The 18,258-nt window shown below is 74.8% G+C and overlaps 1 protein-coding gene across 1 annotated transcript in view; it reads left to right on the top strand.

Annotated features, from left to right (window-relative positions):
• Nucleotides 1–17,962, top strand: part of LOC125428007 (HAUS augmin-like complex subunit 7) — a 28,726-nt gene extending 10,764 nt beyond the window's left edge. Inside the window, exons 2-5 of the mRNA XM_048487581.1 lie at nucleotides 10,912–11,034; nucleotides 11,784–12,011; nucleotides 13,752–13,863; nucleotides 17,750–17,962. Coding sequence (XP_048343538.1) covers nucleotides 10,912–11,034; nucleotides 11,784–12,011; nucleotides 13,752–13,863; nucleotides 17,750–17,835 — 549 coding nt within the window. The 3' untranslated portion in view covers nucleotides 17,836–17,962. The remainder of the gene's footprint in view (nucleotides 1–10,911; nucleotides 11,035–11,783; nucleotides 12,012–13,751; nucleotides 13,864–17,749) is intronic.
• Nucleotides 17,963–18,258: the final 296 nt, after the last annotated feature.

Raw genomic sequence — 18,258 nt, 5'->3', positions numbered from 1 at the left:
CCCCCCCCCCCCCCACCCCCCCCCCCCCCCACCCCCCCCCCCCCCCACCCCCCCCCCCCCCCACCCCCCCCCCCCCCCACCCCCCCCCCCCCCCACCCCCCCCCCCCCCCACCCCCCCCCCCCCCCACCCCCCCCCCCCCCCACCCCCCCCCCCCCCCACCCCCCCCCCCCCCCACCCCCCCCCCCCCCCACCCCCCCCCCCCCCCACCCCCCCCCCCCCCCACCCCCCCCCCCCCCCACCCCCCCCCCCCCCCACCCCCCCCCCCCCCCACCCCCCCCCCCCCCCACCCCCCCCCCCCCCCACCCCCCCCCCCCCCCACCCCCCCCCCCCCCCACCCCCCCCCCCCCCCACCCCCCCCCCCCCCCACCCCCCCCCCCCCCCACCCCCCCCCCCCCCCACCCCCCCCCCCCCCCACCCCCCCCCCCCCCCACCCCCCCCCCCCCCCACCCCCCCCCCCCCCCACCCCCCCCCCCCCCCACCCCCCCCCCCCCCCACCCCCCCCCCCCCCCACCCCCCCCCCCCCCCACCCCCCCCCCCCCCCACCCCCCCCCCCCCCCACCCCCCCCCCCCCCCACCCCCCCCCCCCCCCACCCCCCCCCCCCCCCACCCCCCCCCCCCCCCACCCCCCCCCCCCCCCACCCCCCCCCCCCCCCACCCCCCCCCCCCCCCACCCCCCCCCCCCCCCACCCCCCCCCCCCCCCACCCCCCCCCCCCCCCACCCCCCCCCCCCCCCACCCCCCCCCCCCCCCACCCCCCCCCCCCCCCACCCCCCCCCCCCCCCACCCCCCCCCCCCCCCACCCCCCCCCCCCCCCACCCCCCCCCCCCCCCACCCCCCCCCCCCCCCACCCCCCCCCCCCCCCACCCCCCCCCCCCCCCACCCCCCCCCCCCCCCACCCCCCCCCCCCCCCACCCCCCCCCCCCCCCACCCCCCCCCCCCCCCACCCCCCCCCCCCCCCACCCCCCCCCCCCCCCACCCCCCCCCCCCCCCACCCCCCCCCCCCCCCACCCCCCCCCCCCCCCACCCCCCCCCCCCCCCACCCCCCCCCCCCCCCACCCCCCCCCCCCCCCACCCCCCCCCCCCCCCACCCCCCCCCCCCCCCACCCCCCCCCCCCCCCACCCCCCCCCCCCCCCACCCCCCCCCCCCCCCACCCCCCCCCCCCCCCACCCCCCCCCCCCCCCACCCCCCCCCCCCCCCACCCCCCCCCCCCCCCACCCCCCCCCCCCCCCACCCCCCCCCCCCCCCACCCCCCCCCCCCCCCACCCCCCCCCCCCCCCACCCCCCCCCCCCCCCACCCCCCCCCCCCCCCACCCCCCCCCCCCCCCACCCCCCCCCCCCCCCACCCCCCCCCCCCCCCACCCCCCCCCCCCCCCACCCCCCCCCCCCCCCACCCCCCCCCCCCCCCACCCCCCCCCCCCCCCACCCCCCCCCCCCCCCACCCCCCCCCCCCCCCACCCCCCCCCCCCCCCACCCCCCCCCCCCCCCACCCCCCCCCCCCCCCACCCCCCCCCCCCCCCACCCCCCCCCCCCCCCACCCCCCCCCCCCCCCACCCCCCCCCCCCCCCACCCCCCCCCCCCCCCACCCCCCCCCCCCCCCACCCCCCCCCCCCCCCACCCCCCCCCCCCCCCACCCCCCCCCCCCCCCACCCCCCCCCCCCCCCACCCCCCCCCCCCCCCACCCCCCCCCCCCCCCACCCCCCCCCCCCCCCACCCCCCCCCCCCCCCACCCCCCCCCCCCCCCACCCCCCCCCCCCCCCACCCCCCCCCCCCCCCACCCCCCCCCCCCCCCACCCCCCCCCCCCCCCACCCCCCCCCCCCCCCACCCCCCCCCCCCCCCACCCCCCCCCCCCCCCACCCCCCCCCCCCCCCACCCCCCCCCCCCCCCACCCCCCCCCCCCCCCACCCCCCCCCCCCCCCACCCCCCCCCCCCCCCACCCCCCCCCCCCCCCACCCCCCCCCCCCCCCACCCCCCCCCCCCCCCACCCCCCCCCCCCCCCACCCCCCCCCCCCCCCACCCCCCCCCCCCCCCACCCCCCCCCCCCCCCACCCCCCCCCCCCCCCACCCCCCCCCCCCCCCACCCCCCCCCCCCCCCACCCCCCCCCCCCCCCACCCCCCCCCCCCCCCACCCCCCCCCCCCCCCACCCCCCCCCCCCCCCACCCCCCCCCCCCCCCACCCCCCCCCCCCCCCACCCCCCCCCCCCCCCACCCCCCCCCCCCCCCACCCCCCCCCCCCCCCACCCCCCCCCCCCCCCACCCCCCCCCCCCCCCACCCCCCCCCCCCCCCACCCCCCCCCCCCCCCACCCCCCCCCCCCCCCACCCCCCCCCCCCCCCACCCCCCCCCCCCCCCACCCCCCCCCCCCCCCACCCCCCCCCCCCCCCACCCCCCCCCCCCCCCACCCCCCCCCCCCCCCACCCCCCCCCCCCCCCACCCCCCCCCCCCCCCACCCCCCCCCCCCCCCACCCCCCCCCCCCCCCACCCCCCCCCCCCCCCACCCCCCCCCCCCCCCACCCCCCCCCCCCCCCACCCCCCCCCCCCCCCACCCCCCCCCCCCCCCACCCCCCCCCCCCCCCACCCCCCCCCCCCCCCACCCCCCCCCCCCCCCACCCCCCCCCCCCCCCACCCCCCCCCCCCCCCACCCCCCCCCCCCCCCACCCCCCCCCCCCCCCACCCCCCCCCCCCCCCACCCCCCCCCCCCCCCACCCCCCCCCCCCCCCACCCCCCCCCCCCCCCACCCCCCCCCCCCCCCACCCCCCCCCCCCCCCACCCCCCCCCCCCCCCACCCCCCCCCCCCCCCACCCCCCCCCCCCCCCACCCCCCCCCCCCCCCACCCCCCCCCCCCCCCACCCCCCCCCCCCCCCACCCCCCCCCCCCCCCACCCCCCCCCCCCCCCACCCCCCCCCCCCCCCACCCCCCCCCCCCCCCACCCCCCCCCCCCCCCACCCCCCCCCCCCCCCACCCCCCCCCCCCCCCACCCCCCCCCCCCCCCACCCCCCCCCCCCCCCACCCCCCCCCCCCCCCACCCCCCCCCCCCCCCACCCCCCCCCCCCCCCACCCCCCCCCCCCCCCACCCCCCCCCCCCCCCACCCCCCCCCCCCCCCACCCCCCCCCCCCCCCACCCCCCCCCCCCCCCACCCCCCCCCCCCCCCACCCCCCCCCCCCCCCACCCCCCCCCCCCCCCACCCCCCCCCCCCCCCACCCCCCCCCCCCCCCACCCCCCCCCCCCCCCACCCCCCCCCCCCCCCACCCCCCCCCCCCCCCACCCCCCCCCCCCCCCACCCCCCCCCCCCCCCACCCCCCCCCCCCCCCACCCCCCCCCCCCCCCACCCCCCCCCCCCCCCACCCCCCCCCCCCCCCACCCCCCCCCCCCCCCACCCCCCCCCCCCCCCACCCCCCCCCCCCCCCACCCCCCCCCCCCCCCACCCCCCCCCCCCCCCACCCCCCCCCCCCCCCACCCCCCCCCCCCCCCACCCCCCCCCCCCCCCACCCCCCCCCCCCCCCACCCCCCCCCCCCCCCACCCCCCCCCCCCCCCACCCCCCCCCCCCCCCACCCCCCCCCCCCCCCACCCCCCCCCCCCCCCACCCCCCCCCCCCCCCACCCCCCCCCCCCCCCACCCCCCCCCCCCCCCACCCCCCCCCCCCCCCACCCCCCCCCCCCCCCACCCCCCCCCCCCCCCACCCCCCCCCCCCCCCACCCCCCCCCCCCCCCACCCCCCCCCCCCCCCACCCCCCCCCCCCCCCACCCCCCCCCCCCCCCACCCCCCCCCCCCCCCACCCCCCCCCCCCCCCACCCCCCCCCCCCCCCACCCCCCCCCCCCCCCACCCCCCCCCCCCCCCACCCCCCCCCCCCCCCACCCCCCCCCCCCCCCACCCCCCCCCCCCCCCACCCCCCCCCCCCCCCACCCCCCCCCCCCCCCACCCCCCCCCCCCCCCACCCCCCCCCCCCCCCACCCCCCCCCCCCCCCACCCCCCCCCCCCCCCACCCCCCCCCCCCCCCACCCCCCCCCCCCCCCACCCCCCCCCCCCCCCACCCCCCCCCCCCCCCACCCCCCCCCCCCCCCACCCCCCCCCCCCCCCACCCCCCCCCCCCCCCACCCCCCCCCCCCCCCACCCCCCCCCCCCCCCACCCCCCCCCCCCCCCACCCCCCCCCCCCCCCACCCCCCCCCCCCCCCACCCCCCCCCCCCCCCACCCCCCCCCCCCCCCACCCCCCCCCCCCCCCACCCCCCCCCCCCCCCACCCCCCCCCCCCCCCACCCCCCCCCCCCCCCACCCCCCCCCCCCCCCACCCCCCCCCCCCCCCACCCCCCCCCCCCCCCACCCCCCCCCCCCCCCACCCCCCCCCCCCCCCACCCCCCCCCCCCCCCACCCCCCCCCCCCCCCACCCCCCCCCCCCCCCACCCCCCCCCCCCCCCACCCCCCCCCCCCCCCACCCCCCCCCCCCCCCACCCCCCCCCCCCCCCACCCCCCCCCCCCCCCACCCCCCCCCCCCCCCACCCCCCCCCCCCCCCACCCCCCCCCCCCCCCACCCCCCCCCCCCCCCACCCCCCCCCCCCCCCACCCCCCCCCCCCCCCACCCCCCCCCCCCCCCACCCCCCCCCCCCCCCACCCCCCCCCCCCCCCACCCCCCCCCCCCCCCACCCCCCCCCCCCCCCACCCCCCCCCCCCCCCACCCCCCCCCCCCCCCACCCCCCCCCCCCCCCACCCCCCCCCCCCCCCACCCCCCCCCCCCCCCACCCCCCCCCCCCCCCACCCCCCCCCCCCCCCACCCCCCCCCCCCCCCACCCCCCCCCCCCCCCACCCCCCCCCCCCCCCACCCCCCCCCCCCCCCACCCCCCCCCCCCCCCACCCCCCCCCCCCCCCACCCCCCCCCCCCCCCACCCCCCCCCCCCCCCACCCCCCCCCCCCCCCACCCCCCCCCCCCCCCACCCCCCCCCCCCCCCACCCCCCCCCCCCCCCACCCCCCCCCCCCCCCACCCCCCCCCCCCCCCACCCCCCCCCCCCCCCACCCCCCCCCCCCCCCACCCCCCCCCCCCCCCACCCCCCCCCCCCCCCACCCCCCCCCCCCCCCACCCCCCCCCCCCCCCACCCCCCCCCCCCCCCACCCCCCCCCCCCCCCACCCCCCCCCCCCCCCACCCCCCCCCCCCCCCACCCCCCCCCCCCCCCACCCCCCCCCCCCCCCACCCCCCCCCCCCCCCACCCCCCCCCCCCCCCACCCCCCCCCCCCCCCACCCCCCCCCCCCCCCACCCCCCCCCCCCCCCACCCCCCCCCCCCCCCACCCCCCCCCCCCCCCACCCCCCCCCCCCCCCACCCCCCCCCCCCCCCACCCCCCCCCCCCCCCACCCCCCCCCCCCCCCACCCCCCCCCCCCCCCACCCCCCCCCCCCCCCACCCCCCCCCCCCCCCACCCCCCCCCCCCCCCACCCCCCCCCCCCCCCACCCCCCCCCCCCCCCACCCCCCCCCCCCCCCACCCCCCCCCCCCCCCACCCCCCCCCCCCCCCACCCCCCCCCCCCCCCACCCCCCCCCCCCCCCACCCCCCCCCCCCCCCACCCCCCCCCCCCCCCACCCCCCCCCCCCCCCACCCCCCCCCCCCCCCACCCCCCCCCCCCCCCACCCCCCCCCCCCCCCACCCCCCCCCCCCCCCACCCCCCCCCCCCCCCACCCCCCCCCCCCCCCACCCCCCCCCCCCCCCACCCCCCCCCCCCCCCACCCCCCCCCCCCCCCACCCCCCCCCCCCCCCACCCCCCCCCCCCCCCACCCCCCCCCCCCCCCACCCCCCCCCCCCCCCACCCCCCCCCCCCCCCACCCCCCCCCCCCCCCACCCCCCCCCCCCCCCACCCCCCCCCCCCCCCACCCCCCCCCCCCCCCACCCCCCCCCCCCCCCACCCCCCCCCCCCCCCACCCCCCCCCCCCCCCACCCCCCCCCCCCCCCACCCCCCCCCCCCCCCACCCCCCCCCCCCCCCACCCCCCCCCCCCCCCACCCCCCCCCCCCCCCACCCCCCCCCCCCCCCACCCCCCCCCCCCCCCACCCCCCCCCCCCCCCACCCCCCCCCCCCCCCACCCCCCCCCCCCCCCACCCCCCCCCCCCCCCACCCCCCCCCCCCCCCACCCCCCCCCCCCCCCACCCCCCCCCCCCCCCACCCCCCCCCCCCCCCACCCCCCCCCCCCCCCACCCCCCCCCCCCCCCACCCCCCCCCCCCCCCACCCCCCCCCCCCCCCACCCCCCCCCCCCCCCACCCCCCCCCCCCCCCACCCCCCCCCCCCCCCACCCCCCCCCCCCCCCACCCCCCCCCCCCCCCACCCCCCCCCCCCCCCACCCCCCCCCCCCCCCACCCCCCCCCCCCCCCACCCCCCCCCCCCCCCACCCCCCCCCCCCCCCACCCCCCCCCCCCCCCACCCCCCCCCCCCCCCACCCCCCCCCCCCCCCACCCCCCCCCCCCCCCACCCCCCCCCCCCCCCACCCCCCCCCCCCCCCACCCCCCCCCCCCCCCACCCCCCCCCCCCCCCACCCCCCCCCCCCCCCACCCCCCCCCCCCCCCACCCCCCCCCCCCCCCACCCCCCCCCCCCCCCACCCCCCCCCCCCCCCACCCCCCCCCCCCCCCACCCCCCCCCCCCCCCACCCCCCCCCCCCCCCACCCCCCCCCCCCCCCACCCCCCCCCCCCCCCACCCCCCCCCCCCCCCACCCCCCCCCCCCCCCACCCCCCCCCCCCCCCACCCCCCCCCCCCCCCACCCCCCCCCCCCCCCACCCCCCCCCCCCCCCACCCCCCCCCCCCCCCACCCCCCCCCCCCCCCACCCCCCCCCCCCCCCACCCCCCCCCCCCCCCACCCCCCCCCCCCCCCACCCCCCCCCCCCCCCACCCCCCCCCCCCCCCACCCCCCCCCCCCCCCACCCCCCCCCCCCCCCACCCCCCCCCCCCCCCACCCCCCCCCCCCCCCACCCCCCCCCCCCCCCACCCCCCCCCCCCCCCACCCCCCCCCCCCCCCACCCCCCCCCCCCCCCACCCCCCCCCCCCCCCACCCCCCCCCCCCCCCACCCCCCCCCCCCCCCACCCCCCCCCCCCCCCACCCCCCCCCCCCCCCACCCCCCCCCCCCCCCACCCCCCCCCCCCCCCACCCCCCCCCCCCCCCACCCCCCCCCCCCCCCACCCCCCCCCCCCCCCACCCCCCCCCCCCCCCACCCCCCCCCCCCCCCACCCCCCCCCCCCCCCACCCCCCCCCCCCCCCACCCCCCCCCCCCCCCACCCCCCCCCCCCCCCACCCCCCCCCCCCCCCACCCCCCCCCCCCCCCACCCCCCCCCCCCCCCACCCCCCCCCCCCCCCACCCCCCCCCCCCCCCACCCCCCCCCCCCCCCACCCCCCCCCCCCCCCACCCCCCCCCCCCCCCACCCCCCCCCCCCCCCACCCCCCCCCCCCCCCACCCCCCCCCCCCCCCACCCCCCCCCCCCCCCACCCCCCCCCCCCCCCACCCCCCCCCCCCCCCACCCCCCCCCCCCCCCACCCCCCCCCCCCCCCACCCCCCCCCCCCCCCACCCCCCCCCCCCCCCACCCCCCCCCCCCCCCACCCCCCCCCCCCCCCACCCCCCCCCCCCCCCACCCCCCCCCCCCCCCACCCCCCCCCCCCCCCACCCCCCCCCCCCCCCACCCCCCCCCCCCCCCACCCCCCCCCCCCCCCACCCCCCCCCCCCCCCACCCCCCCCCCCCCCCACCCCCCCCCCCCCCCACCCCCCCCCCCCCCCACCCCCCCCCCCCCCCACCCCCCCCCCCCCCCACCCCCCCCCCCCCCCACCCCCCCCCCCCCCCACCCCCCCCCCCCCCCACCCCCCCCCCCCCCCACCCCCCCCCCCCCCCACCCCCCCCCCCCCCCACCCCCCCCCCCCCCCACCCCCCCCCCCCCCCACCCCCCCCCCCCCCCACCCCCCCCCCCCCCCACCCCCCCCCCCCCCCACCCCCCCCCCCCCCCACCCCCCCCCCCCCCCACCCCCCCCCCCCCCCACCCCCCCCCCCCCCCACCCCCCCCCCCCCCCACCCCCCCCCCCCCCCACCCCCCCCCCCCCCCACCCCCCCCCCCCCCCACCCCCCCCCCCCCCCACCCCCCCCCCCCCCCACCCCCCCCCCCCCCCACCCCCCCCCCCCCCCACCCCCCCCCCCCCCCACCCCCCCCCCCCCCCACCCCCCCCCCCCCCCACCCCCCCCCCCCCCCACCCCCCCCCCCCCCCACCCCCCCCCCCCCCCACCCCCCCCCCCCCCCACCCCCCCCCCCCCCCACCCCCCCCCCCCCCCACCCCCCCCCCCCCCCACCCCCCCCCCCCCCCACCCCCCCCCCCCCCCACCCCCCCCCCCCCCCACCCCCCCCCCCCCCCACCCCCCCCCCCCCCCACCCCCCCCCCCCCCCACCCCCCCCCCCCCCCACCCCCCCCCCCCCCCACCCCCCCCCCCCCCCACCCCCCCCCCCCCCCACCCCCCCCCCCCCCCACCCCCCCCCCCCCCCACCCCCCCCCCCCCCCACCCCCCCCCCCCCCCACCCCCCCCCCCCCCCACCCCCCCCCCCCCCCACCCCCCCCCCCCCCCACCCCCCCCCCCCCCCACCCCCCCCCCCCCCCACCCCCCCCCCCCCCCACCCCCCCCCCCCCCCACCCCCCCCCCCCCCCACCCCCCCCCCCCCCCACCCCCCCCCCCCCCCACCCCCCCCCCCCCCCACCCCCCCCCCCCCCCACCCCCCCCCCCCCCCACCCCCCCCCCCCCCCACCCCCCCCCCCCCCCACCCCCCCCCCCCCCCACCCCCCCCCCCCCCCACCCCCCCCCCCCCCCACCCCCCCCCCCCCCCACCCCCCCCCCCCCCCACCCCCCCCCCCCCCCACCCCCCCCCCCCCCCACCCCCCCCCCCCCCCACCCCCCCCCCCCCCCACCCCCCCCCCCCCCCACCCCCCCCCCCCCCCACCCCCCCCCCCCCCCACCCCCCCCCCCCCCCACCCCCCCCCCCCCCCACCCCCCCCCCCCCCCACCCCCCCCCCCCCCCACCCCCCCCCCCCCCCACCCCCCCCCCCCCCCACCCCCCCCCCCCCCCACCCCCCCCCCCCCCCACCCCCCCCCCCCCCCACCCCCCCCCCCCCCCACCCCCCCCCCCCCCCACCCCCCCCCCCCCCCACCCCCCCCCCCCCCCACCCCCCCCCCCCCCCACCCCCCCCCCCCCCCACCCCCCCCCCCCCCCACCCCCCCCCCCCCCCACCCCCCCCCCCCCCCACCCCCCCCCCCCCCCACCCCCCCCCCCCCCCACCCCCCCCCCCCCCCACCCCCCCCCCCCCCCACCCCCCCCCCCCCCCACCCCCCCCCCCCCCCACCCCCCCCCCCCCCCACCCCCCCCCCCCCCCACCCCCCCCCCCCCCCACCCCCCCCCCCCCCCACCCCCCCCCCCCCCCACCCCCCCCCCCCCCCACCCCCCCCCCCCCCCACCCCCCCCCCCCCCCACCCCCCCCCCCCCCCACCCCCCCCCCCCCCCACCCCCCCCCCCCCCCACCCCCCCCCCCCCCCACCCCCCCCCCCCCCCACCCCCCCCCCCCCCCACCCCCCCCCCCCCCCACCCCCCCCCCCCCCCACCCCCCCCCCCCCCCACCCCCCCCCCCCCCCACCCCCCCCCCCCCCCACCCCCCCCCCCCCCCACCCCCCCCCCCCCCCACCCCCCCCCCCCCCCACCCCCCCCCCCCCCCACCCCCCCCCCCCCCCACCCCCCCCCCCCCCCACCCCCCCCCCCCCCCACCCCCCCCCCCCCCCACCCCCCCCCCCCCCCACCCCCCCCCCCCCCCACCCCCCCCCCCCCCCACCCCCCCCCCCCCCCACCCCCCCCGCCCCCCACCTCCCCCCCCCCCCCAAAACCCCCCCCCCCCCCCACCCCCCCGCCCCCCAACCCCCCCCCCCCCCCACCCCCCCCCCCCCCCACCCCCCCCCCCCCCCACCCCCCCCCCCCCCCAACCCCCCCCCCCCCCACAACCCCCCCCCCCCCCACCCCCCCCCCCCCCCACCACCCCGCCCCCCCAACGCCCCCACCCCCCACCCCCCCCCCCCCCCAGGCTAAATGCAATTGATAAAATAGCGGTTGATGCAGCGCGCTAGTTGTTTGTGTAGTTGTGAACGTTGCATTCATTGAGAAATTTATACCATTTTGTCGACCCCTGCCCTAGATGCAGAATGAGAGAATGGGAAGAACTTGACTAGCCGGAGGCGAAATTGAGGGTGAAGCCCCAAATGGATGGCTCCTGGCCCCTCCTTTCCAAACAGGGGCAAGTTCAGAGTCCAGATGCTCCTTCACACCAGTCGCGTAGCTACCATGGGTGGGGCCCCCCAGAAAATCGGGGGGCCCCCACGCCCTACCCCTTCCCCACTTGCCCTGCCCTCCCCAGCCCAGCAGAAACCCGGAACGTTTTCAGCCAGCTGCTCTTTGAACTCTCTAAACTAAGGTAAGTGGGGGGGCAGGGCCTGGGAGCCATTTGCCCCCCCCCATCCCACTGCCTCTCTCACACACACCCCAGCAGTGTGAGAGCAGCAGTGGCGTAGGAGGTTAAGAGCTCGTGTATCTAATCTGGAGGAACCGGGTTTGATTCCCAGCTCTGCCACCTGAGCTGTGGAGGCTTATCTGGGGAATTCAGATTAGCCTGGGCACTCCCACACATGCCAGCTGGGTGACCTTGGGCTAGTCACAGCTTCTCGGAGCTCTCTCAGCCCCACCTACCTCACAGGGTGTTTGTTGTGAGGGGGGAAGGGCAAGGAGATTGTCAGCCCCTTTGAGTCTCCCGCAGGAGAGAAAGGGGGGATAGAAATCCAAACTCAAATCCAAACTCTAAACTAAGGTAAGTGGGGGGGGGGCAGGGCCTGGGAGCCATTTGCCCCCCCCCCCCCCATCCCACTGCCTCTCTCACACACACCCCATTTCTGTTAAGGTCCCGTCTGCCAAGGGTCTCCCTTGAGAAAACTTTGCTGGAGGTCTCAAAGGAGTTGGAGGAGACGGCCGCTGTTTTGCAGGACTTGAGAGCACAGGTAAGGATTCCCAAAACGGACAGAGGCACCTGGATCTTTGACACTCCCGGTCAGTGGCCGGAGGGCTGAGCAAAAGCCTCTCTTTGAGGCCACGCTGTTCCCAGCAAGCACCAGGAGATGCCGTTGGTTTGTGCCTGAACTGATGTTTGAAACTTGTTTTCTGGACTTTGGGAGCCAGGGAGAGGGAAGCTGTTTGCATCCCCAAGATGGAAGGAGGGAGAGAGCGAAACAGAAACGCAGCGGCCACACCCCGTGGCTTGAGTAGAATAATAGTTGGATGAGACCTTAAGGGCCCATCCAGTCCAACCTTTTGCACAAAGCAGAAAAGTCACAGCCCCCCCCTCCGCAACCCAGTGACCCCTGCTCTTTGCTCAGGAGGAGGCCGAAAAAGCCAGGATCCCTGGCCAGTTTGGCCTGGAGGAAAACGCCTCCTGGACCCCAACAGTGGCGATTGGCATGACCCTGGGCAGGTACGAAAGAGCCACCAGAACCAAGCCCTGACTCGTCCCCTCCTGCCGTCCGGATCTGCCCAGTTCACCAGATTAGTGTTGTCAGATGGCCATCTGGCCTCTGCTTTAAAACCTCCAAAGAAAGAGAGGGGCAGGCCCTAAGCTGTCCAGCTGTGAGCGGGTGGAACGGGGCCCTTTGTGGATGAGAGTGGGGCAGCCACGACAGCGGCTCATTCCTCACCTAGCAGCAGAGGAGCGCCAGTGCATCCTTCCTTGACAGCAACCGTTTTGTCTCCCCAGTGCTCCTTTCTCCACGGGAACCCGGCCGGTGCCGCTCAGCCGCTGGACGATGGCACGGTGCTGCAGGCCCTCAAACTGGCCGCCTCCGACTTCGGCCAGCTGCTGGTGGCCTTCGAGCAGGTGCACCGGAGCGAGCTGCGAAAGCACTGTGAACGCCCCGTGCCTCCGCTGAGCCCCTGCGGCCCCCTCTTCAAAGCCTTGCAGTGGGATCTTTCGCTCTGCGTGCAGGTTGGTGAGGAAGGGGAAATATTCGGCATCTGAGAGGGGGGGCAGTTTGGATGAGGAGTTTGGGTGCATTGAACGTGTCTTTGGATGCACCTGTGGCTCTCTGCGTCGTTGGAAGTTGAAGCTTTGGAGCACATGTGTCAAACTCGTGGCCCTCCAGATGTTATGGACTACAGTTCCCATCGTTCCCTGCCAGCTGGCAGGGGATGATGGAAACTGTAGTCCATAACATCTGGAGGGCCACGAGGTTGACATCTGTGGTCTAGAGCAGGGATGTGCAACCTGTGGCTCTCCAGATGTTCAAGGACAACAATTCCAGGGGCTGATGGGAATTGTCGTCCCTGAACATCTGGAGAGCCACAGGTTGCAGACCCCCCTGGCAGGGGATGATGGGAATTGTAGTCCCTGAACATCTGGAGAGCCACAGGTTGCAGACCCCCTGGCAGGGGCTGATGGGAATTGTAGTCCCTGAACATCTGGAGAGCCACAGGTTGCAGACCCCTGGTCTAGAGTCACAGTTGAACTTACCAATCATGTTAAAGGTCAACTGTTGCTACTTCACCCTAGACCAGTGGTGGCGAACCTATGGCACGGGTGCCAGAGGTGGCACTCAGAGCCCTCTCTGTGGGCACACACAGACAGAGTCCACCCCCCCCCCCACACACACACACATCTAGGCTGGCCTGGGCCGCTGGGCTTGATAATTAGCATTAAACCCAAGACCTAGTTTTGGGGAAGCCGTGTAGGTAACCCTGTTAAGCACTGTTAAACCCCACTGATTTTCATGTGAAGAACTAAAGCGCGATCCTTTATCTGGGAGTAAGCTCAGTTGCTGGCAATGGGGCTTGCTTCTGAGTAAACCCTCCTAGGGTTGTGATTCACCCATTGGAAGAGTTGCACGGTTGCTTCAAAGCAGAGCCACCAACTACCACCAAGCTTACTCCCGAGTAACGCACGCCTCAGAGCCAACTGGTTTTTCTAAACTAAAACCTCAGTATTCAGGTTAAATGGCCGTGTTGGCCCTTTGCGATAAATAAGTGGGTTTTGGGTTGCAATTTGGGCACTCGGTCTCGAAAAGGTTCGCCATCGCTGCCCTAGACTTACTGTCTCCAGCCTCTGTTGTTGGGCAAACCTCTGCTGACTCGAGATGAACCTTTTGTGAACCTTTTTTAAAAATATATCATGACATCTTCCCACTGTAGAACTCGGGGTGGGGGGGGGTGGATCTGTATATTAAGTGGGTATACAGCTACATCTTATTTAATAGACTTCGGATTCCCCACCCCCAGCGAATGCGTGTCAGAATATATTGATATGCAGCGCATACATTTTACGCATCAATGACCCCTCGGGAGCTTTCATGCATGCTGAGTAATGCACTTTCAGTGCACTTTAACAATCATTTTCCGTGCATGTTTGATGGAGGCATCTCATTGTGTTTCCCCGCTAACTTACAACTGTGACACCCAATCCTTTGCTGAAGAGACGCTCTGACGCCCAACCTTATGCCTGTTTTGTCCCTCCCGATGCCCCCTGAGACTGAGCTAGTGGGGAAAACACAATGAGATCCCTCCGCAAGTATCCTTCCTGGGACAGATTTATTCTTCCTGACTCTAGCTCAGCTCTTTCCAGAATTTTCCAGGCCTCGTCTGGGGCCAAAGGCAACTGGAGGTGGCTGGGCAGTTAGGTTTGGGGTGATGAAGCGACTGACCCATTGTCCGTTCTGTGCGTTTCTGTACTCAGGAGTTGAAAAGTCTCGCCCAGATCACAGAAACATCCGAGAACATTGTGAATACAGTTGACCGGCAGCAAGAGGAGAAGATACCATGGAGAGGTTCCGCCAAAGCCACGTTGCGTAAGTGCCACGTTCAAGAGCAGGCTGCTGAGGGAGGGGACAGGGATGTAGGTAAGAGGGGGCTTCTCGGGTTCAAACCCCTCCCATTACATGTCCGGCTTGCTTGAAACACTGCACGGAATGGAACAGCCGGGATGTCAGCTCAGTCCCCGAACCCACCCCATAAAAAATCTATACCTCCGTCACTGGCAGGGGATATTCCAGATCTTCCAGAGATGTGGGGGTCATCTTCCTTCAGTGGCAGGAGGGAGAGGACAGCATGTGTGGGCGTTTAAAGTGCTGTCAAGCCACAGTTATCGTGACCCTGCAGTGTTTTCAAGGCGAGAGACAAACCAAAGTGGTTGGCCGTTGCCTTCTCCTACAGAGCAACCAATGGTGATCTCCCATCCAATCAGGGGAGTCACTGAATAGCACGATGCCTGGGGCTCATCCTGCCACACACACACCCCCCAACAGCTGCAGTCAATTTTTCATTCCGTTTATATTTGGTGCAGATGAAAGATGGAAGTAGGGGTGGGTAGCGTGGTGGCCAAGTTTGCAGATGATACCAAATTATGTAGGGTGGTGAGAACCACAAAGGATTGCGAGGAGCTCCAAGCGGACCTTGATAAATTAGGTGAGTGGGCTAAGAAATGGCAAATGCAGTTCAATGTAGCAAAATGCAAAGTGATGCACATAGGGGCAAAAAATCCAAACTTCACATACACGCTACAAGGGTCAGTGCTATCAGTCACAGACCAGGAAAGGGATTTGGGCGTCTTAGTTGATAGTTCCATGGGAATGTCAACTCAATGTATGGCAGCTGTGAAAAAGGCAAACTCTATGCTGGGGATAATTAGGAAAGGAATTGATAATAAAACTGCAAAGATTGTCATGCCCTTATATAAAGCAGTGGTGCGACCGCACTTGGAGTACTGTGTTCAGTTCTGGTCGCCACATCTCAAAAAGGATATTGAAGAGATAGAAAAAGTGCAGAGAAGGGCAACGAGGATGATTGAGGGACTGGAGCACCTTCCTTATGAGGAAAGGCTGCAGCGTTTGGGACTCTTTAGTTTGGAGAGGAGACGTCTGAGGGGGGATATGATTGAAGTCTATAAAATTATGCATGGGGTAGAAAATGTTGACAGAGAGAAATTTTTCTCTCTTTCTCACAATACTAGAACCAGGGGGCATTCATTGAAAATGCTGGGGGGAAGAATTAGAACTAATAAAAGGAAACACTTCTTCACGCAACATGTGATTGGTGTTTGGAATATGCTGCCACAGGAGGTGGTGATGGCCACTCACCTGGATAGCTTTCAAAGGGGCTTGGACAGATTTATGGAGGAGAAGTCGATTTATGGCTACCAATCTTGATCCTCCTTGATCTGAGATTGCAAATGCCTTAACAGACCAGGTGCTCGGGAGCAGCAGCAGCAGCAGAAGGCCATTGCGTTCACATCCTACATGTGAGCTCCCAAAGGCACCTGGTGGGCCACTGCAAGTAGCAGAGAGCTGGACTAGATGGACTCTGGTCTGATCCAGCTGGCTTGTTCTTATGTTCTTATGTTCTAAATTGGGAGCCCCTCTCTTTGCCCGTTGTGTCTGTGTTTGTCTGATTTCTGTACGTCTTCAATGTCTTAACAATAAAAAGTTCAACTAAAAAACCGAACTGGGATGGAGTGGCATCGGGAGCCACCAGAGAGTGCAAGGGGGTTGGAGCTCCAGGTGCCACTCCTTAAAGCCACGTGGGGGCTCATTGCAGGGAACCTCCCCCGTGCCCCACCTTGAACACCCTGTGGAGCTGAGCGGCAACCAGTGGGGGCGGACTGGCCCTCTGAATTCTACAGGGAGATTAGGAGTGGCGCAGACTGCTTTGATGCTGGCTTTGCAGGGTGTTTGTTGTGAGGGGGGAAGGGCAAGGAGATTGTCAGCCCCTTTGAGTCTCCTACAGGAGAGGAAGAGGGGATATAAATCCAAACTCTTCTTCTTCTCTTCTTCAGCTCGCCTGGTTCCAGAAAGCTGGTCCCAGGCACGCTGAAGCCAGCACCAGTTGGCCCCCACCGCTCCTAAACCCCACGTGTGTTTTGGGGGGAAGCAAGTCCGCCTGGCCCTGCTCCCCAGCTCCATGTGGAGTTTGGGGGTGGGGCCAGCCCCACTGGTCGAAGCTCAACTGCACCCCTGCCACAAACTCTGTTTGGACATGGGGTGGGGGCAAAGCTCAGTGCGGGAGGGAAGGCAGCACGGTGTAGCTCGATCTCACAAGTTCACGGATGCTAAACAGGGTCAGCAGTTGTATGGGAGACCACCAAGGAGGGCTGTGGGCCCTGGCAAACCATTTCTGCTTAATCGTTTCCCTTGGAAGCCCCTTGTTGGGGTTTCTGTGAGTCAGCTGTGACTTAAGAACATAAGAACAAGCCAGCTGGATCAGACCAGAGTCCATCTAGTCCAGCACTCTGCTACTCGCAGTGGCCCACCAGGTGCCTTGGGGAGCTCACGTGCAGGATGTGAAAGCAATGGCCTGCTGCTGCTGCTCCTGAGCACCTGGTCTGCTAAGGCATTTGCAATCTGAGATCAAGGAGGATCAAGATTGGTAGCCATACATCGACTTCTCCTCCATAAATCTGTCCAAGCCCCTTTTAAAGCTATCCAGGTGAGTGGCCATCACCACCTCCTGTGGCAGCATATTCCAAACACCAATCACACGTTGTGTGAAGAAGTGTTTCCTTTTATGAGTCCTAATTCTTCCCCCCAGCATTTTCAATGGATGCCCCCTGGTTCTAGTATTGTGGGAAAGAGAGAAAAATTTCTCTCTGTCCACATTTTCTACCCCATGCATAATTTTATAGACTTCAATCCCCCTCAGACGTCTCCTCTCCAAACTAAAGAGTCCCAAACGCTGCAGCCTCTCCTCATAAGGAAGGTGCTCCAATTTGACTTGACAGCTGTTTACACACACACACACACACACACACGGAGCTCTGGCAGAGTGTTGCCTGAAGAAGGTTCCATTCTCAGCCCCCAGCATCTTCACCTAAGGACCTCTTGTAGCAGGAACTGGAAAGACCGGCTCCCCCCACATAAAGAACAGCTGCCAAGGCAGAAGATCTTGACCTTGATAGACCAGTGGTCTAACTGGGAATAAGACAGCTTCAGATGTCTTCCCCAATTGGGGAGGGGGCCCCTGGGGTGGGGTGGGGAGTAGAGAGGGAGTTTTTCTTGCCATCTATTTTTAACATGCGTTCCAGCATTGGGTTTCGTGTCGTAGTGTATTTTTGTATTGCTATTCATCATCATCATCAACCTTTTATTGGCATGAGTTTAAAATACAACAGAGAGGTTGAGGAGAATCAAGTTAAAATAAGCAAGTTCAAACATTTCCAGCAGTTAAAACAATAAATAAATAAATAAATAAACTAAAATCTGTGGCGAATCTGTTGTGCCAGCGCCAGGAATTTGGCAACGTCTAGGATCTCTGGAGGAGACTGATCACAAAGCAGAGGAAAGATTTGACCTTGTCTGATGAGTAGCATAGTTCCCTAGTATCGGCTCCATATATTGTCTTCTAGGATGAGGCATATAGTTCACAATCTAGGAGGATGTGCTCGATTGTTTCAATGGCTTTTTGTGAGCAGGGACACGTTCTTTGTTGGTATGGGATCTGGAGAAATCTGCCGCTCAGGACTGCTGAGGGTAGGACGTTCAGTCGGGCTAGCATTAAGGTACGTCGGAGGTGCGGCGAAGAGTATTGCTATTCTATAGTTTAATGTTTTGTAGTTTGTTGTATTTTTTGGGAAATGGTTGCAACCCGCCTCGAGCCCTGTGGGGATCGGGCAGGATAAAAATAAAATAAATTAATTAAATAAATAATATATCTATCAACTTCATGGGGCTTTTTTCCCTCCAGCTTCCAAGCTTAAAGAACTGCGTGAGAAATACAAGGTCATCGATGCCCTGCTCCACGAACTGTCAGTCATTGAGACCCATGCGTAGGTGCCCGTCTCTCTGTGAAAGGGACTGCCTTACTCCAGGTAGCGGACCCGAATGGTGGAAGCCCTGCTTGTGTGTTCTCCCCCTGTACATAAATATGTTTAGAAATAAAGAGCCTTTTTCCTCTTTACCCTGTGTCTCCTGTGGTGGTGGGGGAAAGTTATCACATCCTAGCCGAACTGATAGGGTATTCAAGGCAACAGAGGAGTCGAGCTCCTCCTCCTGTGGCAGCCATTTTGTGACTCCGCCCACCTCGCTGTATCAGGATTCCAAAGCTGCCCATAGGCTGACCTTTGTTCTAGCCAGGTGTTTTCCCTGCAGTGTCCGTCCCCCCCCCGCATACTGCATCAATGAAGGTTGATTCTGGTCCACTTGGAGGGAGAAAGGCCCTAATATTTTGAAAGTCGCATTCAGCTCCTCTCATCC

This window comes from Sphaerodactylus townsendi, linkage group LG03, assembly GCF_021028975.2.
Source record: "Sphaerodactylus townsendi isolate TG3544 linkage group LG03, MPM_Stown_v2.3, whole genome shotgun sequence".
Taxonomy (NCBI): Eukaryota; Metazoa; Chordata; class Lepidosauria; order Squamata; family Sphaerodactylidae; genus Sphaerodactylus; species Sphaerodactylus townsendi.
The sequence above is the reverse complement of the archived record's forward strand: the minus strand, read 5'-3'. Positions and strand labels throughout refer to the sequence as shown.